The sequence below is a fragment of the Anser brachyrhynchus genome (assembly GCF_964034855.1).
Source record: "Anser brachyrhynchus genome assembly, chromosome: 2".
Taxonomy (NCBI): domain Eukaryota; kingdom Metazoa; phylum Chordata; class Aves; order Anseriformes; family Anatidae; genus Anser; species Anser brachyrhynchus.
In genome coordinates this window covers 68961980-68983528 of record NC_137695.1, presented here as the reverse complement: position 1 = coordinate 68983528, position 21549 = coordinate 68961980, and the positions used below count along the sequence as shown (strand labels likewise).

Here is a 21549-nt window from a genome sequence, read left to right as displayed (position 1 = left end):
AAAGCAAACATCCTAGCCTGACAAGAAGGTTTCTGAGGTCAAAACCTCTCTTTTTTTTAAAAAACTTTTTTAAAGGCTTGCTCTTTCTTTGTCTAGCTTGCTCCATCTAGAATTACGTAATCACCTCCTCAAACCAAAGTGTTCATTTCAACCAGACCAGGGGCACAGGAAGCATTATGGAACAGGGTGGACTTCCCCCTTTTCAACTACCTTACTAATTCCTATTCTTGCAGTGCCACTGGGTTACATAGGAAGTGTGATCATGCAGCACAGGAAGGATGGACGGTGACAAGAAAAGTCAGGGAGTTGTCATAACCATGCAGGACCATTATTTTGCTACTGGGATAAAAGTGCTGCTTAGTTGTGGACAACTGGGAAGCATTTCAGGAGGTCTAACAATGACACTGTGCTCTTTTACTCCCAATTGCCTGATATTTTCTGAGGAGAGGCACGGCTTTCCTAAGTGGGTACAAAGTCCACCCGAACTGGTCTGAAGGGGGAGTAGAAAGGAGCATGAGAGGAATTTGACCTCAGACTTTAAAGCAGTTATTTGAGAGACAATAATAATTAAAGAAAAAAAAAGCCACCAGATGCAGATCAAAGTTTCCAAAGTCACAGGGTATCTTGGTTGGTCTGTATCTCAAACAATCTCCCTTTCCTGGTTACTCTTACTGCCACGAGATAAACTGACAGCAGCTTTGAAAATGAAGTCTAAACTTTCCCAAGTTTGGGTATGAGAGATCTGCAAACCCTGGGCTGAGCTCAGACATCAGAAAGGCATAAGGATGAGTGTACATTTGCCTAGGCATCCCTCAGACATCTCACATTAAGCTTTATCCACCACTGTAGGATGTGGGCTCCTTTACATCACACTCTGCCCATCTTCGGTCCAAAATCTCCAAGCGTGTACCGTGCGTGACATTTCTAAATCACCTCCCCGTTGCACTGATGCTGCAGTTACTTTTGGCAGAGAAAGTAAAGTTTTTCCTTCCCCCCCCCCCCCCCTTTTTTCCTAATCGCACAACATTACGGTATGTCTGTATGCTAATCTACAGCCCCATAAGTGAAGCAGTGCCTTGCCCAGACATTTTAAAGCAGGATCAAGTGGAATTAAGTGGAGTAATATTAAGACAGAAGTCTGCAAATTTGTGTCTCCCGAAAGAGTGTGTCTCACCTCTAAAGGGTCTTGAAGGTCCAAGTCCCTCTTTTTATTTAATGGGGGACAGAGGGATGGGCTGCCTATTTTTGCAAATGTAGTTGCTTTTTATTTTTTTTTTTTAATATAAAGTTGCTTTTTATTATTATTATTGTTGTTTTGGATAAGGAAAATGTTTGGATGGTGGTTTTTTTTTAGGCAGCACATCCCATTTGCCCCCCAAAACGCGACTCCTCAAAGCTTCAACCCCGCTAACCCGAGCCCTAGCAGCGGGCATTGGGGCTCCCCGGCGCCTCACCTTGTACTTCATGGCTGCGGAGGGGCTGCCGGGCAAGGCTCAGTGCCGTATAGCCACCATCACCATCCCCGTCACCATCCTCGTCGCCGCCGCGTCTCGCCGCCCGCCGCGCCGCCAGGCTCCCCCGTTCCGTCGCGTAGCGCCCCTCCCGTTGGGCGCCTGCCCACACCAGGGCCACGCCCCGCCCGCCCCGCCCCGCCCCGCCCCGCTGCAGTTCTCCCGCTCCTGCCGTTGCGCGGCGGGGCCGTGAGGGAGGCGGCGCTGAGGGAGGTGGCGCTGGGGGAGGGGCGGGCGGCCTTGGGGCTGAGGATAGGTGGCGGCTCGTGGTTCGACGGCAGGAACCGGCAGGGGAAAGAAACATGCAGCGGCCCTCCGCGGTTCCTAAATCGTGTCCCTTAGTCAGCCACGATTACCGTAATGCCCGTAATAGAAATCTTTGTGTGTGGGATGTACGCCAGCTTGCTGAGATAAAAGGGAAATAAATTCTCTGCTTTTTGCCCAAGTTGGCTCTCACCCAGCGTTTCTAGGTCACAGATGGACTCAAGACTATTTCTAGTGGCCTAAGGAAAAACAGCAAAGAATAATCTTCTACTACCAGTCTGCAAACATAACTTCATTTCACAGTACAGTGATAGTCTGAAATTCTCATGTGGCTCGTCCTCTAGAGAGAGATCCTATTGCTGAAATGGCTTCATAGCCTCTAAAGAATGCAATACTTTTATCTGTAATTCCTCCATTACCTAGTTCTAGGCTAAAATAAGTGGTGGTACTGTACATATTTACCAAATGCGTGCAGAAATGTGTATTTTTTCAGTACTCTTTCTTGCCTGCACATGCCCTGGTAGTTCATGGAGTACAAGTCCCTGTCAATACAAAAGATACCTCAGTCTTCAGTGAGAAATGAAACCTTCAGCTTCTGCAGTGCAGAGCGTGACTCTGCAACTGTGCTCCCTACTCCTATGGGGATTTTTTTCTGGGTTTTTCTTTCTGTTTTCTTCCCCTCACCCCGTTTTTCAAAATAGATATTATTTTATATTGCTGAGTTTTGGGCAACACTGTTCTGAGTGTACCATCAAAATAAATTTGAGTAGCTTCAAAAGAATACAGCTCATTTGTATGCTGTATCCTTAAGACAACTTATTTAAGGAAAGAATTGTTTCAGTGATTATGCATGACCAGCTTACTGTTAGGAAAGTGCAAATCTCCTTGGTGTGTTTCTACAAGTAGAGAGTTTGACCTTTGATTTTATTTATGTATTTATTTATTTATTGTGTGTTTTTGCCCTTCATACTGCAGGGATAAAAATTTCTCCTAGGGTACGTTTCCCAAGGACAGAGGATGCGACGGCCAAGGTGGTAGTGTGGTGCTGGACTAACAGCCAAATCCTGCTCCCTGAATGAGCCCTGTATAATCTCTTGATCTGAAAGTCTCCATTTCTAGCACCATTATCATGAAGATTAATGCATTAGAGATTGTAAAACTACATTAATAAGGACCAGATAGCTATCAAAGACAAAAATAAGAAAAGCAGAATCCTACTTCTGACTCCACCTATATGTAAATGCAGAGCGTGTCTGTTTTCCAGTCATCCCACCAGTACTGATATTTTTCATGTAAAAGGTGTTTTTCCTTTTTCAGAGGGCTTTACAATCACATTATGAAACCTAAGCACATTTGAGAAGCTGTGCCTCCTGCTTTTGTTTTAGCTTGCATCGCCTCTGATACATTTAAAATGTCCCTGACTGAGTTTAATCTGAGGTAACAGATGTTTTAATGTGAAATTCTAGTTGGGTTATTGCCTAGTATGTATTGCTTTGCATTTATCTGTCTCCATAACTCATGCTAAAAATCTGTAATTAAACACCACCAGAATGAAACTTTGGACATCAAACCCCAAAGTTTATCGGTGTTGATAGCAGTATGTTACAATTGTAAGGAAACAGATACAAGAGTAAGTATTTTACAGGGAGGAAAACAGATTGCCATCTCGCACCACCTCTTCAGTAAAGTCCCACTGCTCACTTGATTCATGCACCCTCCTTTCCCCTCTCACCTGCTCCATTTACAATCTTAGCTTTTCTTTGCAGTTTGGGGGGGGGTTAATTTCCCAAAGGGTGAAATACTCCTGCTTAGTGTGACACCTCTAGCAGAGCTAGCAGTGTGGCGGAGCTCCCCAGTCTATCATGAATATCAGGCATTAGATATACCTTGAAAGAGATTTGTAAATACGATCCTCTAACCTTGACACGGTACCATAAAAAGTGACAGTTGTGGAAAGCACACATTTGTGGTTAGCGCAAGCACTTTGCTTTTCTCGATGACCTTGTCAAGGGCGATGTCTTTACTATGTAAAGACTTTATTTCACATGTAGTCTTGGGAAGTTTTAAATTGGTTGCCTTGGATAATCAGCTGAATTATATAATGGAACACACTGATGAGGAAGCCAAGGTCTGGCTTCACTGATGTATGTGTTGTAGAGGCAACTTGAGATATTCTGGCAGGATTTATAACAACAGGGCCCTATTGAAGTCCGCAGGAGGGTAATTCATGTAATGTGTATTTTTGCTTCACAGCCCAACAATGATTTGAATCACTGCCTCATATTTTATGCTGCTGCAGTTCTAGTGGAGTAGCAAATGTGTTCTCTGACTTCGCCTTCTGCCTGCATTGATGGCCTTTGTTTCTTTGCTTTTGCTGAGGGCAAATTAATATTACTCTCTGCTCATTTGGGCAACCCAGTGCCCTTCTCCTGCTCTTATACATCACCCTGGTGAGCTTATTGCTTGCTTTATCTCTCACTGTGCCACTGGCTGGTGCCCTCCCCATGCTCTCCTGGTTGCCAGCCAGGGCTCTGAGGTATTTGGGGGCCAGCAGCAGGTGAGATGGTCCTGCCACCAAAGGGGGGCTTGCCAGCCAGGCTCCGCGGCATACCCAGCACAACCCTCAGTGTGCACCAAGAAACAAAGCCATCAGTCAGGCTGGGAGGGAAACAGCCATGGAAGCAAATCAGCCAGCTATCGTCCTGTGACAACTGATAGGAGACAAACACAAGACAGATATCCTACTCTGAAAGGTTACTGAAACAGAAACCCCTTGTTCTGCTTTCCCCATGATACAACCTGGGAAAAGAGAGGCACAGCGGAGTGTCTCCCTCACACTTGAAAAATCCTTTTCAGAAGGAGTCTGTGAGCTTGGTGTTTTGGAAGCACTGAACGACTTTTTTTTTTTTTTTTTCCCTCACACAAATCCGTGGCTATCCTTTGGATAATGTTGTGCAGCATCTGCATCACTTCTTGCTGTGATACTTGGCCAGGGGATTGGGATTAAAATTAGTTTAGTTATAGTGCCACTGCACTTTAAGAGCAAAGGAGGGTACTGCTGATTAACGTCGATCCTGCCACCTACATAATGCTACGCAGACTGGTTCAGCTGGTATTCAGTGGCCAGAATTTCTTCGCTATAGAATGGTTTTGTACACAGTCAGAATGGTGGAATTTGCTTGCTTGGAGAAATCTATGAAAAGAAGATGAAATGCTGCTGTTTCCTGAAAAGAACATGAACAAAAATTCACCACTGACGTGGGCTGGCTTCTATGTCTGCCTAGACAGAAAGGCCCTCTCTCCCACCTCACTAGGAGACAATGAGAAAAAGATTTCATTCTCACCCAAAGAAGGGAATATTTTGCATTTCAGTAAATCAAAACAAAACCTGCTCCATTTTTCTCCGACCAGTGAAGGAAATCTTTTCAAGCTAGGAGTTTATTCCATGTGACAGTAACAGAAGTCTGTCCTGCCAGGCAGGATAGTGGTCCAGGGTGGATATTGTATCCAAGGTGGATAGTGATCCACCCTATCCAGGGTGGATAGTCATCCCTGTCATGGTCAGGTTTAAATGCAAGGGTCAAGCTGTGAAAGAAAAATTGTTAATTGAAGTATCTTTTAAAATTTGACTCTCCTTTGCTGTTCTACATAAGATGCCTGTGGCTAAAGCCACAGAGCAGGTTCACTTGCCTTGGTCAAGAATACTACGTTTCCTTTAGCATGTATAAACTAATCGTACAGGCATCCCACATCCTTTCTGAAGAAAGCACAAAGACAGTTTCACATTCTCAAGAAGGGCATTTTACGCAGCTTTACTCAGTTTCTTCAGGAATCACTCATTTAACTTTCCAAGTCAACCATCAAAGTCCTGTTTAGTGGTGCTCTTTCAGATAAAAGGAATAAATGCAGCTCCCTCTGTCCTCTCTGTTTTGCTTCAAATGCCAGCCAGAAAGAAATATATTGGTGTCCTCCCACCTAAAAAGTTTTGAAAGTGAATCCAGACTTTGTTAGCATGGGAAATCATGGAAAGCAATTGCAGTTTAGTTATTCTGGCACTGTTATCTCTCTGAGCGACCAGCCTGATCCAGTGATTAAAAACTGCAAAATCTGTTCAGATTTAAATAAAGGATGAAAATAAATACCGCTACAATTTCCACTTGTTATTCGAAGCAGGCAGTCAGGTTCTCAGGAGGAAATGAACATGGGAAAGGGAAACAGTGGAATCACTATTAAAACAGCATGAGGGACCCATCTCACCCTGGGGAAAGGAAAGGAGAGAACATAAAATCAGAACAAAATGAATTTATCTCTGGTCCAAGGCTGAGTACTGACTGCAGATGATGATGCAAAAGAAGCAGCTGCCCCGGCGGAGCAGAGCATCTGGGTCAGCCAAGGGGACTTCTCATCCTGGGCAGCATAGGCAGGACTTTGTGGAAGACAAAGCAATTGCAGTCACACTGCCACCTGCAGTGCAGGCAGCCAAGGCAAGCCAGAGACCTGGGCACCTCGATACCATGTGTGTGCTGGGTAGGAGAGACAGCAGAAGCTGGTGCTGTTGCAGGCAATTTCTGCCCTTTGAAATAGCCGCAGCATTGGGGCAGACTGGGTCCCCAGTGCTTGCCTGCCCATGACCCAGTGGTGGTGAGAGGGCAAGAAGAATTTAAGGTATGTGGGGAAGGCTGGAGACAGAAAAGAAGATCAGGATGCAGCATGCACTGGCCTATTCCTTCCAGAGATACTGTAAAAGGGTTATTCATTTCCCAAACAAATAAAACAGTCTAACAGTCATGCTGGTAGAATACACTCCTTTATTTTCTGCTCTGGCACCGAATGTTTTTAATACATGGGATAAAAAATACAGGCTTGCTTCCAGATGTGTGGTGTGCATGCCATTTGACCTACTGATGCCAAAAGAGTTTTTGTTTTGTTTAGTTTTTCTTAAGAAAAGATGAGAAATAGCAAAGCAAAAGGCTTCTTTCTAGTTCACAGATGTGTGGATGAAATATGATAGATGTCATACAGGGAGGTTGCTCAAGAGAAAAGATATGCTTAGGCATCATAGCTAGTTTAAGATGAAAGGAATCCAGAACTGGAACCAGAATTGCCTCAGATGAGAAGTTTCCCTGTAGCTTAGGCATGTTAAGCTTTTCGTGCAGTGAAGTTTTGGTCAAGGCTAGGCAGCCCACCACAGCACTGTTATCCCAGTTTGGAATCAGGCTCTTTGAATACGTGCATTTGGCATAGTGGGTTTGTAAGAATGAAGGATGACTCAAATAGCACACAGCTCACCCAAGGGAGATGGTCTCTTCTGTGGACTGTGGCAAGTTCCGCCTGCAAAGGAGCCCTTCATGAAGGAAGGGTTGTGAGCATGGACAATTAAACAGGAAACAGGTCTGGAATAAAGACGTTCACTTTGCTGTGTCAAAAGTGCCACACTAGTATTTAATATCTAGGAAGGTGAGATTTGCTAGAGAAGCATCAAGTTGTTTTTTCTCAGCAGGTGCACACAGACACATGCAGCAATACGCACCAATTCCCATCCCCAGAAGTTTTATCTTGAAGGGTTTTTTTCCCCTGAACATGTGGAGGGAGGCTGTACAGAAACCTGGAGCAACAAAATGGCATATGAAGTGGGGTGTGCATTGATGTCCTTAAAAGCCTATTTTAAATAGATTTAAAACTACATCAAATTCCTTGAAATCACATGAATCCTCTTTGCAGAGGATTTCTACATTGTAGCCCCATTTCTTGGACACAGGACCAAAAAAGCCCTTGCCTAAATACTCTCCTCCTCCCTGATTTGCAAAATGTGCATTACTTCAGCCTGTCAAAAAATCACAATTGCCCCTAAAGTGCAATCTCTCCCGATTTTGTCCATCAGTTTTACACATTGTTCAAGTAATCATCCCATGACTAGACTAGGCAACTGTGTCCATTTTGTTTGCAAAGCCTGTGTTTTTTAATTGTTTTATTTATTTATTTATTTATTTTTATCATTCTCTGCTTTTAGGAACCTCTTATTGAATATCTCCCTTGTTTCTTTTAGTGTAGGTGATCTGCTGTTGTATTTTATATCCTCATATTTTTCCTCTCCCCATCTCCCATCACCCTTGATTTCAAAGCACCAAAGCATTTACCCCTGGTAGGGCCAGCAGGTCGGTTGTTGTCCACTAGCAGCAACCACTCCATTCCAGTGGGAGGAGGGAAATCAAAAAAGAAAATTTAATGGAATGTAAATTAGGGATTTAAAAAAAAAAAATCAGTCCAAAGGGGAAGCGCCTGTTTTGCCTTTACCACTAAGCTTCCCATGAAGTCACAGACTAGAGGTGAGTTGAGGTTTGAGGAATTTCAGGGAAATTTGCTCCTTTTGGATGTGTTTGGAAGGAGAATATGCAATTGGAAAGAGACAATATTTTCTCTCTTTTGCCTCAGCCAGATCTGTGAAGATCCGTTGATACCCATAACAATTGAGAAAAGCATGTGAAAAGTCTCACACTTATTTTTCTCTTCTTTGGGCCTTAGTGTTTAAACTCTCATCTCATACTCAGTGTAAATTTGCATCTCCACAAAACTGCCAAAAATGGTTATCGTTGCTTCCATCTAAATCTGCTTATGGTCTGCTCTCCCAAAATAATTCTTTAAAGGAAAATGACTTATTTCCAAACTCCTCCTCCTCTTCTGTTATTTGCAATGAGCAATTCAGTCCAACGTCATTTAAGGAAAAAGTCATTGCGTTACTGCCTGCTGCAGGACTCTCAGGAAACAATAGTAGAAGAGAAGGAACGTGGGAACTCTTCTCCTTCTCTTTTCCATTGCTATCGTTTGTGAACTCTGAATGCTTCCAGCAGCAGGGTAGCCAAAGATGGGGTGAAAAGGACAGAGCGTGTTCCCATTGGCAAAGGTTCCCTCGATTTCACTGGGACCAGAATTTGGCCCACATCATGTAGCATTGTGAGCCTTGGCTTTGACTTAATTGGCTCCTCTAAGCAGATTGTCTCAGTGAGGGATGCAGCACTGCAGATAACTCAGCTGTCACGTGTATCCACCACTGTTATTCTTCTACTTGCTTCAGACTGGATACGCAGCTGATAGAAGCACCAGTCATTGGACTGTATGAAGGGCAGGCTGTACACAACAGTCTGTTGATCTCTCCTTCAACACCTACATCCTCTTTTCCATCTTTACCCCCAAGGCTCTGTCCTTTCCCACACATCCCAATTGACTCATTGTGTTTGCTCCTGGAATCTGATGTGGGCTTGAGTCATAGGGTTGACATGAAGATTTGACTCCTCACCTCCTCAGACTTCCCTTGTCTGGGAGCTGTAAACATCTGTCTCCTTGTGTGTTCATGGCTTTTATGAAACTACTTTTCAAAACGGGGCAAAGCTCATTTTTTGTGCCATGAAGTCCTGCCAGATGTACATCTGGAAGCCATTGCTAAAAAGCTGTGGGTACATCAGGGTATTAGTGACACTGTCCTCTAATTTCAGAGTTTTGAGATAATGCATTAGCGCTGCCCCTCCAAGCAATAAGTAGGCACCGTAAAAGGACTTCAGTCTTACTTTCAAAAGTAGGGCACTGCAGTGTGCCACAGTGAGATGAGCTACCATGGAATTGTTCCACGATGGTGCTCCAGAAGCTGTTGTTCCAGTGAAAGATCATGGTACGGATGAGTGTTTGCTCAAAAAGAAGATCAAGAAGGCTGTATGTATGCAAACCCCTCTCCCCAGAACAGGCATGGTTAGACATGACTATCTAGTGGTTTAAATGCTGGCTCAGAAACACAAGAGTCGAAGATGTACTGGGAGAGCAGCTTTCAGGTATATATATGCATATAGGATCAACAGACTTTGACTAAAGCTGGTGGAATAGACTCCTCAGACTGGCCTTATTGTTTTATTTTCCTCTTTTCTCAGAGATGGGCAGAGATCAAAAGTGAGGAAGCAGGAGGAAACGCAAGGTCTCAGATGCTGACTCCTGACCTAAGCAAATGGGTGAAAGAAAAGTCTGTTGGACCAAGCTGTAACCACTGTGGGGAAGAGATGAAGGGAAAAGGTGTCTTTGAATTGCGGGAGAAGGGAAAGAGCAAGAAAAGGAAGATGTATAGAGGAACAGACTACTATTAATCAACATAATGAGAGAGAAACAGGGGCATTAGGGATCCAAAGTACCCACACCTTGTGAGGATCAGTACAGATTATACCCTTTTCTGTCTTTGAAAAATCTGTTCCCCTCCTTACTTTGCTATTTAAAGCATTCTGCACTTGATAAATAACAAAAAATATGGCTCTTAAAGATTAAACCACATTTTGGTAGCAGCAAAGATAACTTTATGAAGACAGACAAACTTTTGTTAAATTAAAAAAATATATATATCACACTAGAAAGTTATGTAAGATTCTATTTTAAAATCATCTGGTCCTAATTTACTAAATTTACTGCCTCAGAGCTAATGCCAAACTGCTACATTTGATTTATAGAAAAACTTTAGCACATTTTTCCATCAGGCTATTGTAGAATATATCTACTGCGTTTTTATTATTGTAAAAAATGCAGACTTCTTTAAAGAAAAGGAACATTTTTGAAGAGCTTATTGGTAGTTGCTCACAGGATGCCAGGAGACATGCAGATAGTAAACAATGCTGTGTGCTTAGGAACATTCCACTCGATTTTCAACTCCTTTACCATCTTTCTTCTTTGTAATTGAACAAAGTGATCCATCTGGCAAATGGACGTTTGAGAATGTTCAGTTTGTGCCAAACCACTTTTCTTAAGCACAGACTACATTTTTTTCAAGCAAATATTTAAACAGCAGCCATACTGTTATGCATTGCTAACCATTAAAAAAACACATACAAAACCCAGACAGCAGGCAGGGGGGAGTTGGGGTGGAAGAAAGCTTAACAAATATTCCATTAAAAATCTATCTAAAAATATCACGCTACACAACCCTCTTTCTTCCTCTCTCTTTCCGTGAAAAGGGTGTCCAAACAGGAAATGGCTGCTAGGGATGAAAACCTATGTCCCGTGTTCAACAAAGCAATTGAACACATGCTTAACTTTATGCATGTTCTCGAGGCCCTTCATACTCAGCAGTGCTTTCACTTGTGCGTGTGCTTCACCGAACTGGATCCATGGTGAGTCTTTGTCCACTTGTACAACAAAGCTGTGGACCCAGGGAGTTATCTTTTTGAAGGTTTTGAGAAGTTGTTAGCTTTTTTTTCCACCTACATCCATCTCCCATGCAACTCGCCCACAAAGTTTGCAACAGACGCAATATGTTCTCAAATTTATGGGGAATGGATGGAGATCTGCTTCAGGCCTTTCCCTAATTTTTATTCACCACTGTATACTGAACCCAGAAGTGCCAAAATACCACAAGCAGAGGGAATTTTTCTGGCATTTCCAGCTTGAGCAGAAGTAGGAAGTATTAGACATCTGTTCTTCCATGCTAACTCAGACTAATTCAGATCTAGGCTAGTACCTAGTCATTCCGATACCTCTTCTACAAAAGTCCCCATATAGCTAAAGTACCTGGAACTGTTATTGTCTGTTTCCAATTTCATGCCTCTCTTTCCTCATCCATCTCTACAATTCTTCTCAGTTGATCTCAGATTCAAACTCTGAAGTCAGATAACCAACTAACCAACTTCATGGGCCTTACCTTCAGCCCTGTTTTGAATCCATAAAATGACTCCCATTTTAAAGCCCAAACCTCTGAATAATTCTGAAGCTCAAGGGATTGATATTTTTTGTGTTGACACAGCAAAGCATCACACTCTGAAATTCAGCTTACTGATGAGTTGGGTTTGCACAGCTGAAAAGGTTGTTTTTTTTCAGTGGACGATCAAGGGGGTATGATTAATCCTGATCCTAGCAAAACTGACTCAGGTGTGGCTGTGGCTCTGAGATTTCATCTGTTTAGCCTCAAGATGGAGAAGACTCAGTCAGATATCCCAGTCTTACAGTGCCAAGGCAAAACTGTTGTCTATTTGATATCCATGACTGCATTGCGCATGTGTTTGTTTGTGATATCCCAAGATTTCAAGGTATTTCAGTTTGAAAGAACTTGAAATGTTTCCTGGGAAACAGGATACTCAGCTGTTGTAGTTTGTTACAGTTGAAGAAACACTGTCAGAAAATGGGAGCTATGTTTGTTGCCCACCATGAAAGGCTCCTGGCTGAGAAAACTTCCCTGCAGCTCAAGTACAAATCCACCGAATCTTCTCAAATACTTCTGTGATAGAGATGCTTGAGAGCCACTCGTGAAGAAATGGACAGACACGAAAGGGGAAGGGGTAGAAAGGTCATAGCTGGGAAAAGAAATGATTCAGCACTAGTTTTTTGTGGGCTGGCATTTGTGTTTGCAGGTCAAAGTCAGTGTAAGGTTGTAAATGTTCTGCGTTTTTTTCTGGAAAGGAGGTAACGGCACAAGACAAGCAAAGCACTAAAGGCTAAATTTAATCTGACACACCACGAAAATGAGACAATTGTCTGCTAGCTGTTTGAGGTCCAGAGATGCCACCTCCCATTACTATCATTTACTGAGCGGTTGCCAACATTTGTACATTTTCATAGCCCCATCGATGCTACAGAAGAGTATTTCTGGGAATCCTTGGCAGTATGAGGAAGAGTGGAGCTTTGTTTTTCTGGAGCTAATCCCCTTAAACCACTTCCTCTTCCTACTGGAGTGAGGTTTTCTTAATGCCTCTTTGTGTGTTTTGTTTTGTTTTGTTTGCTCTCGGGGGGGGGGGGGGGGGGGGGGGGCGGGTTTGCTCTCTCCCAGTGCTCTCGGGGCTGTTTCCAGGTCTCCCTGAAAGGTCAGGTCTGTTTTTCTCTTTCCTTGCCATTCATATGGTGAGTGGCAATTGCTCCTTCTGCCCTGTTCCCTCAGGCTTTGAGGCTGCTCTGTTTGCTGACCTCAATCCTGTTCTTTGAGAATAACAGAGATTACTTCATTATTTCACTCTTTAGAGAAAATAAAATGAAAAAGAGTTGAGTTCCTTAAAAACTTGTGAGTTTTCATCTGTTCTTGCTTTTAGCGCTACTTCACTCAAATATTTGGGTAAATAAAAAGTGTGTCTATATTTTTCAGCTTTTTCTGTGCAGTGATACAATTAAAGACGCCTGATGCAGAGGCATTTTTCCACTTGTGGCCCTGGGCAGCTTTCAGCTCTGCTTTAATGTTTGTTGTTTTCTCTTGCAGAGCTTGCTCTGTATTTCAGAAAACAAAAGCAAACCCGCATGTGACATGTTTATACAGCTGTGGTTCTAGACTTCGGATGTGCTGTAAGTATGCATTTATGTAAGTAGATGCCCCCATATCTAAAATATGTCAGGCATGCCATTTTAATAGATACATATAACAACTCATTAGTCACAGAATCACAGAATTGAAGGGGTTGGAAGGAACCTCAAAAGATCATCGGGTCCAACCCCCCTGCCAAAGCAGGTTCCTTAGAGCAGGCTGCCCAGGTAGGCGTCCAGACGGGCCTTGAATCTCTCCAGAGAAGGAGACTCCACAACCTCCCTGGGCAGCCTGTTCCAGTGCTCCGTCACCCTCACCGTGAAGAAGTTCTTTCTCATGTTGGTGCAGAACTTCCTGTGCTCAATTTTGTGGCCATTGCCCCTTGTCCTGTCTCCAGAAACCGCTGAAAAGAGGTTGGCCAAATCCCTCTGTCTCCCACACCTCAGGTATTTATAAACATTGATGAGATCCCCTCTCAGCCTTCTTTTCTCCAGGCTGAACAGACCCAGGTCTCTCAGCCTTTCTTCATAGGGAAGATGCTCCAGGCCCTGTATCATCTTTGTGGCCCTCCGCTGGACTCTTTCCAGGAAATCCCTGTCTTTTTTTTGTACTGGGGAGCCCAGAACTGGACACAGTACTCCAGGTGAGGCCTGACCAGGGCAGAGTAGAGGGGGAGGATCACCTCCCTTGACCTGCTGGCCACGCTCCTTTTAATGCACGCCAGGATCCCATTGGCCCTCTTGGCCACCAGGGCACACTGCTGGCTTATGGTCAACCTGTCATCCACCAGGACTCCCAGGTCCTTCTCCTCAGAGCTCCTCTCCAGCAGGTCGTCCCCCAGCCTGTACTGATATGTCCGGTTGTTCCTTCCCAGGTGCAGGACTCTACACTTGCTCTTATTAAACCTCATTTGGTTTCCTCCTGCCCATCTCTCCAGCAGGTCCAGGTCTCGCTGAATGGCAGCACAGCCTTCTGGCGTGTCAGCCTCTCCTCCCGGCTTTGTATCATCGGCGTACTTACTGAGGGTGGACACTATTCCCTCATCAAGGTCGTTTATGAAGGTGTTGAACAAGAGCAGACTCAGCACTGACCCCTGGGGAACGCCGCTAGTCACAGGTCTCCAGCCGGACTCTGCGCCACCGATCACCACCCTCTGAGCTTGGCCAGTCAGCCAGTTCTCAACCCACCTTGCTGTCCACTCCTCTATCCCACACTTTCTCAGCTTTGCTAGCAGGATGTCATGGGAGACAGTATAAAAAGCCTTGCTAAAGTCAAGGTAGATGACATCCACTGCTCTCCCCCCATCTACCCAGCTGCTGATGCCATCATAGAAGGCAAGGAGGTTGGTCGAGCACGACTTCCCCTTGGTGAATCCATTCTGACTACTCCTCATAACATTCTTCTCTTCCAATTGCTTGGAGATGGCATCCAGCACAAGCTGTTCCAACACTTTTCCAGGGACAGAGGTGAGACTGACTGGCCTGTAGTTTCCTGGATCCTCCTTCTTGCCCTTCCTGAAGACCGGAGTGACATTGGCTATCCTCCAGTCTTCGGGCACCTCTCCTGTTCTCCAGGACCTTTCAAAGATGATAGAGAGTGGTTCGGCAATCACCTCTGCCAACTCCCTTAGCACACGTGGATGCATCCTGGCGGGACCCATGAATTTGTGTGCATTGAGCCCATTCAAACGCTTCTGAACCACTCTCTCGTCAACCAGGTGGGAGCCCTCCATTTCCCAGCCCCTTTCTCCTCCTGCCAGGGTCGAGGAGTCCTGGGGGGGAGTCCTTGAAGCAAAGACTGAAGCAAAGAAAACATTCAGTATCTCCGCCTTCTTGGTGTCTCCCGTTACCAGGACACCCCTCTCGTTCAGTAAGGGACCCACATTATCCCTAGTCTTCCTTTTACTGTTTACATACATGCTAAAGACTGCATCTGTCTTTGATTTGTGCAAGATCTTTGTGGTGTTGGGAATGCACTTGCTATACTAAAGCTGCTCAGTTTTATGGGTCATTACTGCTTCTTTGGACCAGTCCAGCTGATAAAGCTTATGTTGAAGTAGGTGACAGTTGTGTTCACATGTGTAGGGTAATAATTCTGATCTTGGAGGTCTCTTCCAACCTAGATGATTCTGTGATTTGTGTGATTCTGTGACTTACTATGTGTAGATGAATTCATATAGATGAATTCCAAATGCTCGCCATGAATGATGTAGTTAGATATGGAAAAATCTGTCAGGGTATGAGAAGATTTAACTTAGAAGTGAGTCTAGCCTTCAAAGCAGCAACTTCCTCCTCTCTATTCAAGGGCCTGTCTTTCTGTAACAGTGCTAAGTTCCAAAGTTGAGAACTGACTGGCTAATTCATAGTAAATATGATCTTGATGAATTTTGCTTTCTTCTGTCTTCATCACTTGCAAACAATTTGTGATTTTTCTCAGGTTGGCTGATTTCTGTTCAAATTAATTTGGAGGTGTTTGTTTGTTTGTTTGTTTGTTTTTTCCTTCATATGGTTCCATTTTATTAGGGAATTTCTTTTGAAATTCTTTGCTGCTAGTTATGGCTCTATCATTCATTCCCCTTCAAGGTTTCAGAAATGAGGTGAGTGCAGAGTGTGGCACTTTTGTACCAGGTGAGGTTAGAAAACAAGTGCTGAGATGCTAATATGAACCCACTTCTGGACCACAACCATGACTGACATGAGAAATGAAGTACCGGAGAAGAAGGTGTTTCATTTAGGTGTGTGCAGAGGAAAATAAGGGAAAGCTTGTATACATTACAGTCTGTCAGTGGTTTACTGTCCACACTGTGGTTAAACTTTGGGTAAAAGAAAATCCTGCAGAGGTTAAACATTTATTGACATAGAACTATATATAGCAGAGATGTAATACACCTATTTGATCATGTAGTCGCTTGCATTTAAGAAAAATTACTGCATCCTCTACTACCAGGTTTTTCTCTGGTGTATGTTGTAGGTCAGCAGTCTCTGAACTGCTGGTAGTTCTTCGAGGTGGAATAGTAACATCAGCAGCAGCATCTTTCAGGCAGGAAAATGCAGGCACTTAGTGATTTGTGGATGATGACACGAGCAGAGCACAGCAGCTGCAGTGCAGGCAGCCATGAGCTGAGTGGCAGGGAGAGCTGGCAAGCTGCAGCAGCACAGCTCGATAGGGAGGCATGTGTGTTGCTCAAAGGGGTTTCTATCTTTGCTGAATCTCCCCCAGCATATCCTTGGCTGTGTTGTGACAATACAAACAGCACCAAGATGGATTTCCCCTGTTCTTGGCACTGTGTCCTCCTCCTCAAAAAGCAAAGTGGTTTGGAGGTTCAGTTAGCTTAGGTAAGTGAGGTCTAGATTTTCAAAAGTGGGTCTAGCAGGGATTGGATTGGGTTATTGAAGCATGGAGTCTATGGACAGGTATCTTAGGGCATCCCAGCTACTCCAGGAGGGCAGGGGTATCCAATAGGTCCTATCTGATTATGCCCATCCTTGTGTGGCTGGCTGAGAGCTGAGTGCCCAAATCTTTTGAATCCAACCCTTGAATATTTGCTGGGATCACAGCCAAGATATCTGAACACCCTGGTTCAGCAAAACTGAGTTGGAGTCTGAGACCTGCATCTCCCCTGCCCATAAATGCGTTTCGTCTGGCAGAAACCAGATACATGGAGGAGAAAATGTATAAAATAATAATCATCACATCTTCCAAATACATTTGAGCAGTTTCCAGGTAAAGTTTTGGTCCAGGAATTCTGGGAACAGGAGAAATTTGGTAGTCAGAGTAATAGTAGTAGAAAAATCCAGGCCAGTTGCTGGTCCCAAGGGTTCAGCCAATAAAAATTCATCCATTGTAAAATTGTCACAGCCTGCTCGCTTAGGCTGCCATGACCTCTGTCACTTCTATCCCGTAAATAGAGGGTGGCCTCTTCCCTGGTCCAGCAAGGAACAGAAAATGATTCATTGCAGACAAGCATCTCAGTGCTCAAAGTAGCCAGCATGCTTTTTTCCCAGAACTTCTGAAAAGCCTGTTCATTTGATGGAAGATGCACAGAAGACAAGGATATAGAAGAGGGAAATCAGTCCTTACAGCTGTTTTCTGTTTCTACTAATCTGTACTGTGCTTAAAAACAAAAGACCCCTGCATCCATTACTTATTCAGTAACCTCTCTGCATCAGCAATCTACCTTGCAGGCTGCAGTTTCAAAATGTCTTTCTGTCTTTTCCAGTGAAATCACACCTCATGCTGAGAATTTCTAGGTCATATGCTCGCGTTCAGAAAGGATGTGGTTTTCCTGTTCTGCAGGCTGTGAGGCAGAGCTGCATCAAAATGGACTCTGAGAAAATTTGCTGTGTAGTGCCAGCGGTGACAAGTGCTGACATTTTGTGGGTGCTGCTAGGCACGGTAGTATTGAGAGCACTTAACGTTGCCTTTCTTTCTAAACCTTGTTCACGCTGACTGTGTGTGTGCAGTTTTAACCACATTGCCAAAAGACAGTATCTAGAAGGCCAAGTGGAGACATGCAGAGCAATGATTCTCACTCCAGTGTTTAGTACAACTGGCTCTTGCTTATTCTGCGTTGGCTTCCACTCGTATTGAATGTGCTACTGCGATAAATCTTGTCTCTTTCCTCCTCTGTGGCAGGTACCTAACTAGACTTTGCATCCTGGCTGGAGTTCACATCCACAAAGCTGCAGCATACAAGGAATACTTATATGGCACCTGTTTGCTTGCCAAACATCTGCTGACTCCATGCCAGTGCTTAGGAGGTCTACTCTGAGCCCTCCAGCTTTGAAGTTTGCAAAGGGCCTCACTGTGCTTGTGGGAGCTAGTTTCTGTAAGCAGTTCTCATTGAGTTACGAGATGCTTAGCAGACTCCTCATATGGAGGAGTCATATGGAAGAAATGTAGGTGGGGACACCTGCTCCTTGTGCTGAATGATGGGAGGGAATCAGATGCAGTGGCTCCTTCTTCTAAAAGGACTACACATTTTGCAGTCCATGTGTCTTTATGCATGAGGACCAGAGGCTCTCTGTCCTCCTTCCTGATAGATTTTGATAGATTTGCTAATAAACTGAGAAGAAAAAGGTGTCACCATATTGATGACATTCTACCACTCAGTGGCAAGCACTTGATGCCTCCTGTGCCAGGCACCAGGGTTAGCCCTGATCTGACAAGGAGATGTGCACAGCTGTGCAATTAAAACATCCACCCGTGCCCTAGGAGCATCTGCCATATTCACTGCTGTCAGCCAGAGGGTTAATGCCTGATAACACTTCTTGGTCAATCTGCAAGGGCACCACACCTGACAGAAATGGAACTGCTGAATGTACTCAGCATCCTGTTCTTTACTGCTAGCACTGAAATCATGTCTCCATCTTTCTTCTCCTTTAGAGAACAAAAAATTAGCTATATGATGTAAAATCCCTCAAGATCATGGTTTGAAAATGCTACCAAAGAGAAGTTCTAAGGAAATGTTTGGCCAACCAATTAGTAAACTGATCTTTAATGACAAGCTCTTGAGATTATTGCATAATTCCCAGTCTCAGGCCCCATAATGAAAAAAGTTACCCTTCCCTGAAACCACCACCTGGCTACGAATCATGATTTCGTTTCAAGAAAAAGATAACTAGAGCAATAAATATGTATTACATTTTAATAATCACCCAGACCATACTATTTATGAAATGTTTAAAGAGTAATCATCATACATAGGGTTGGGTTCCTTTCCTAATAAATCTGGTTTGAGTGTGAAGCAAAGGCTTCACAATGATTTGCTTTTGGGCTTGACTTCATGTGTGTTTTTAATGGGGTGCACAGCTGTGTCAAAATGGCTTCTGACCTGACCAGCCTATCATTCTGCAGGTAGGGCTGGAGACACAACTTAAGAGACAGTAGTTGCTGATGGATCTCAGGTATTTTCTCAACATTCAAACAGAAGGCAGCATTTTACATAGAGAAGATATTAATGCAAAATTTTGGCCCATATGGGGAAAAAAAAAAGTTGAGTAAGTTGAGTAAAGACAAACACAGGACTGCAAAATGGCTAGCTCAGGGAGTGTTTGCACTAACCCACTTAAAGGAACTAGATACTTTTTTCAGCTCTTTCTTTATTCAAACATAGCCTCAGGTCTGCTGGAATGTTCATAATATTCAACAAGGGAAAGTTTCTAAAATCTTGCATTATTTGAGTTTTGACAGTGCCTCTTCCAAAACTACCCATGGCTGTACACGATATTTGTATCTAATACAATATCTGTAGCCCTGTTCTGCAACTGTGCAACTTCTTCCTGCAACAGTGAAAGAGCTTCAAATGTGCTCACACTAATGGTCTTGTGGTTAATGTGCCAGCTCCCCCATTTAACAGCGAGGCAATCTGATGCACTAGCATGTGATTGTCACTTTTCTCTGTAGAATAACTCTCTAAGTTCAAAGAATACCAAGTACAGACGAAGATGTCCCTGACCTTTCCACCAAGCTGGCAGTGATTTTGCTGCTGTTCCACTTCTTTCACTCCAGTAAGCTGTTTTAATGGTTTGAAGCCCACCTGATTCTACAAGCATTTAGCTATGTTTCATTACACTGACAGTCTAACTTACTTAATGCAGAACTAAGGCTACTGGGGGAACTGAGTGCTCTTAAAGCATTTAAATATTTAAACGGCAATAAGTGCAGCAGCTATCACTCTTATGGAAGTCCTTAGGCCAGGTCATTAAAACTGTCTCTAGTGGGGACTTCTGTTTCATTTGTGAAGTGCCATAACTGATTTCAATGATGCTACTCATCAGCCAACGTGTTTCCAGTAAGAACAGCAAAATTTTGGATTATGTAACTTCTAAAACTGATTCCTGCTTTTGGTAATCTATTTGCTAATTGATAATGAATGCTGGAATGTCTGCATGTGTGCAAACTATATCCACATGTAAAGATACTCATTTTACAGTTTTTCCTGTTTACAACTGATATGGTAAAATATTCCTCTGCTTTTTAAATATAGTGAATGCACCTTAGCAGAGTCAGTAAGTACTGACTGCATGCTTCAAAAGCACTGGTCTTTTTTTACTGATGTTGGGTAATCTCATTCATCTTAAGTTTGCTGTCTCCTTTTATAAGTCCAACAGAGAAGTAAATATTCTGGTAGAGAAAGAGTAACCAAGTCTGACCTGAGTGCCTGTGTTGATCAATATGGTATGCAATTTTGCAGTAAGCACCTTAAAGGAAAAGAAATGTGAAATGTATTTGATGTGTTTATTTCCTATTTTATGCCATGTAACATTGATTATGGAAAGGCTAAGTTGGAGATTCCAATTTAAAAAGTATTCTTTTGAGTGAGGAATAAAAATTATTGCTGTTTTTCAACAATAGCACCTAAAACTTTATTGATCTGAAATATAAATAAAGCCCCATTTGGTGTCAAGTGCAGACTTGAAGGGTGAACATAAAAATTTTGAGTTTGTCCTGAAAGGCAAGAACTAAATAACTAAAATAAATTTAGTTTAGAAATGGCAAAATTTCATTTCTTCTGGGATATGAACCATTCACATCCAAGCAGCATATAGTTTTGGGAATATATCTGTATGGTGCTCTTTCTTTTTGTGGATTTACAAATAGGTGCTACTTTAGGACATAAAACTGTTTAATCTCAAATATGTTATTTTTACACGAGCCGAACTAACCTTACAGAAATTAACTGTTTCCTACTTCATTATTGAAGGAAGCCCTTAAGACAATGTTTTCTCTTTTCCTTTTGCTTCATGCTATAAGTACTGTCTGCCCTACTGATGTTGTCCTGGTATTAAAAATGTAGGCAGGTAGGATAGTATTCACATATCTCCTAATGATTGCCTAGCTGGTGACTGTACCGTATCAGATTTTTGGTCTGTGGAATCAAATGAACACAGTATATTGAGGATTATTGTACATCAGCAATAAGTTCTGTGTATTCAAAACCATCTGTGTACTGCAGATAATGAGGCAGATTGAAAAAACAAAACAACAAAAAACACACAAAAAATTTTTTTACATTAAATTGTTTAAGTTTTGCTGGCAGAGATTTTAAAATAAAGCCAGATGACCTTTATTTCTATGTAATTATTTAGTTTCTGGGGAAAGAAATAACATGCTTGTATTTTGGGAGATTTCCACTCCATTTCTCTCAATTTTCTCTCATACAAAAAAAAAAGGGGGGAATATGCGGGGTTTCTAAAGTCTCAGGATGCTCCCCATTTCCAGTTGTGATAAGAGTACAGATGTTATCTGAAAGTGTTTTATTCTGTTCTCCTTCTAAGCTTTTAAAAGTATTTTCCACCACTTTTAAGTGAGAGAGTATAAAACCTCTATAATAACAGAGAGGTGTTTCTCTTTCTTCTTCTTTCTCTCTCTCCCTCTTTTTTTAATGTTTTACACCCCTTCAGGAATATGAGCTCTTGATCTACTTCTCCCTCTTCCAGGGAGTATTTAGACTGTTAGCACCATTCATTCCTCTAGGCCATCCTTTAGATGAGTGTCCATCACTGTAAACACCATCCTCTAGAA

General features: G+C 43.0%; 1 protein-coding gene across 2 annotated transcripts in view; it reads right to left on the bottom strand.

Annotated features, from left to right (window-relative positions):
• Positions 1-21549, bottom strand: part of NEDD9 (neural precursor cell expressed, developmentally down-regulated 9) — a 98263-nt gene that overhangs the window by 36708 nt on the left and 40006 nt on the right. Inside the window, exon 1 of one of the 2 annotated variants that reach the window (XM_080578831.1) lies at positions 1455-1623. The exons of the other annotated variant lie outside the window; for it this stretch is intronic. Coding sequence (XP_080434957.1) covers positions 1455-1466 — 12 coding nt within the window. The 5' untranslated portion in view covers positions 1467-1623. Of the gene's footprint in view, positions 1-1454; positions 1624-21549 lie in introns of those variants that run through there. 2 annotated transcript variants of the gene reach the window in all.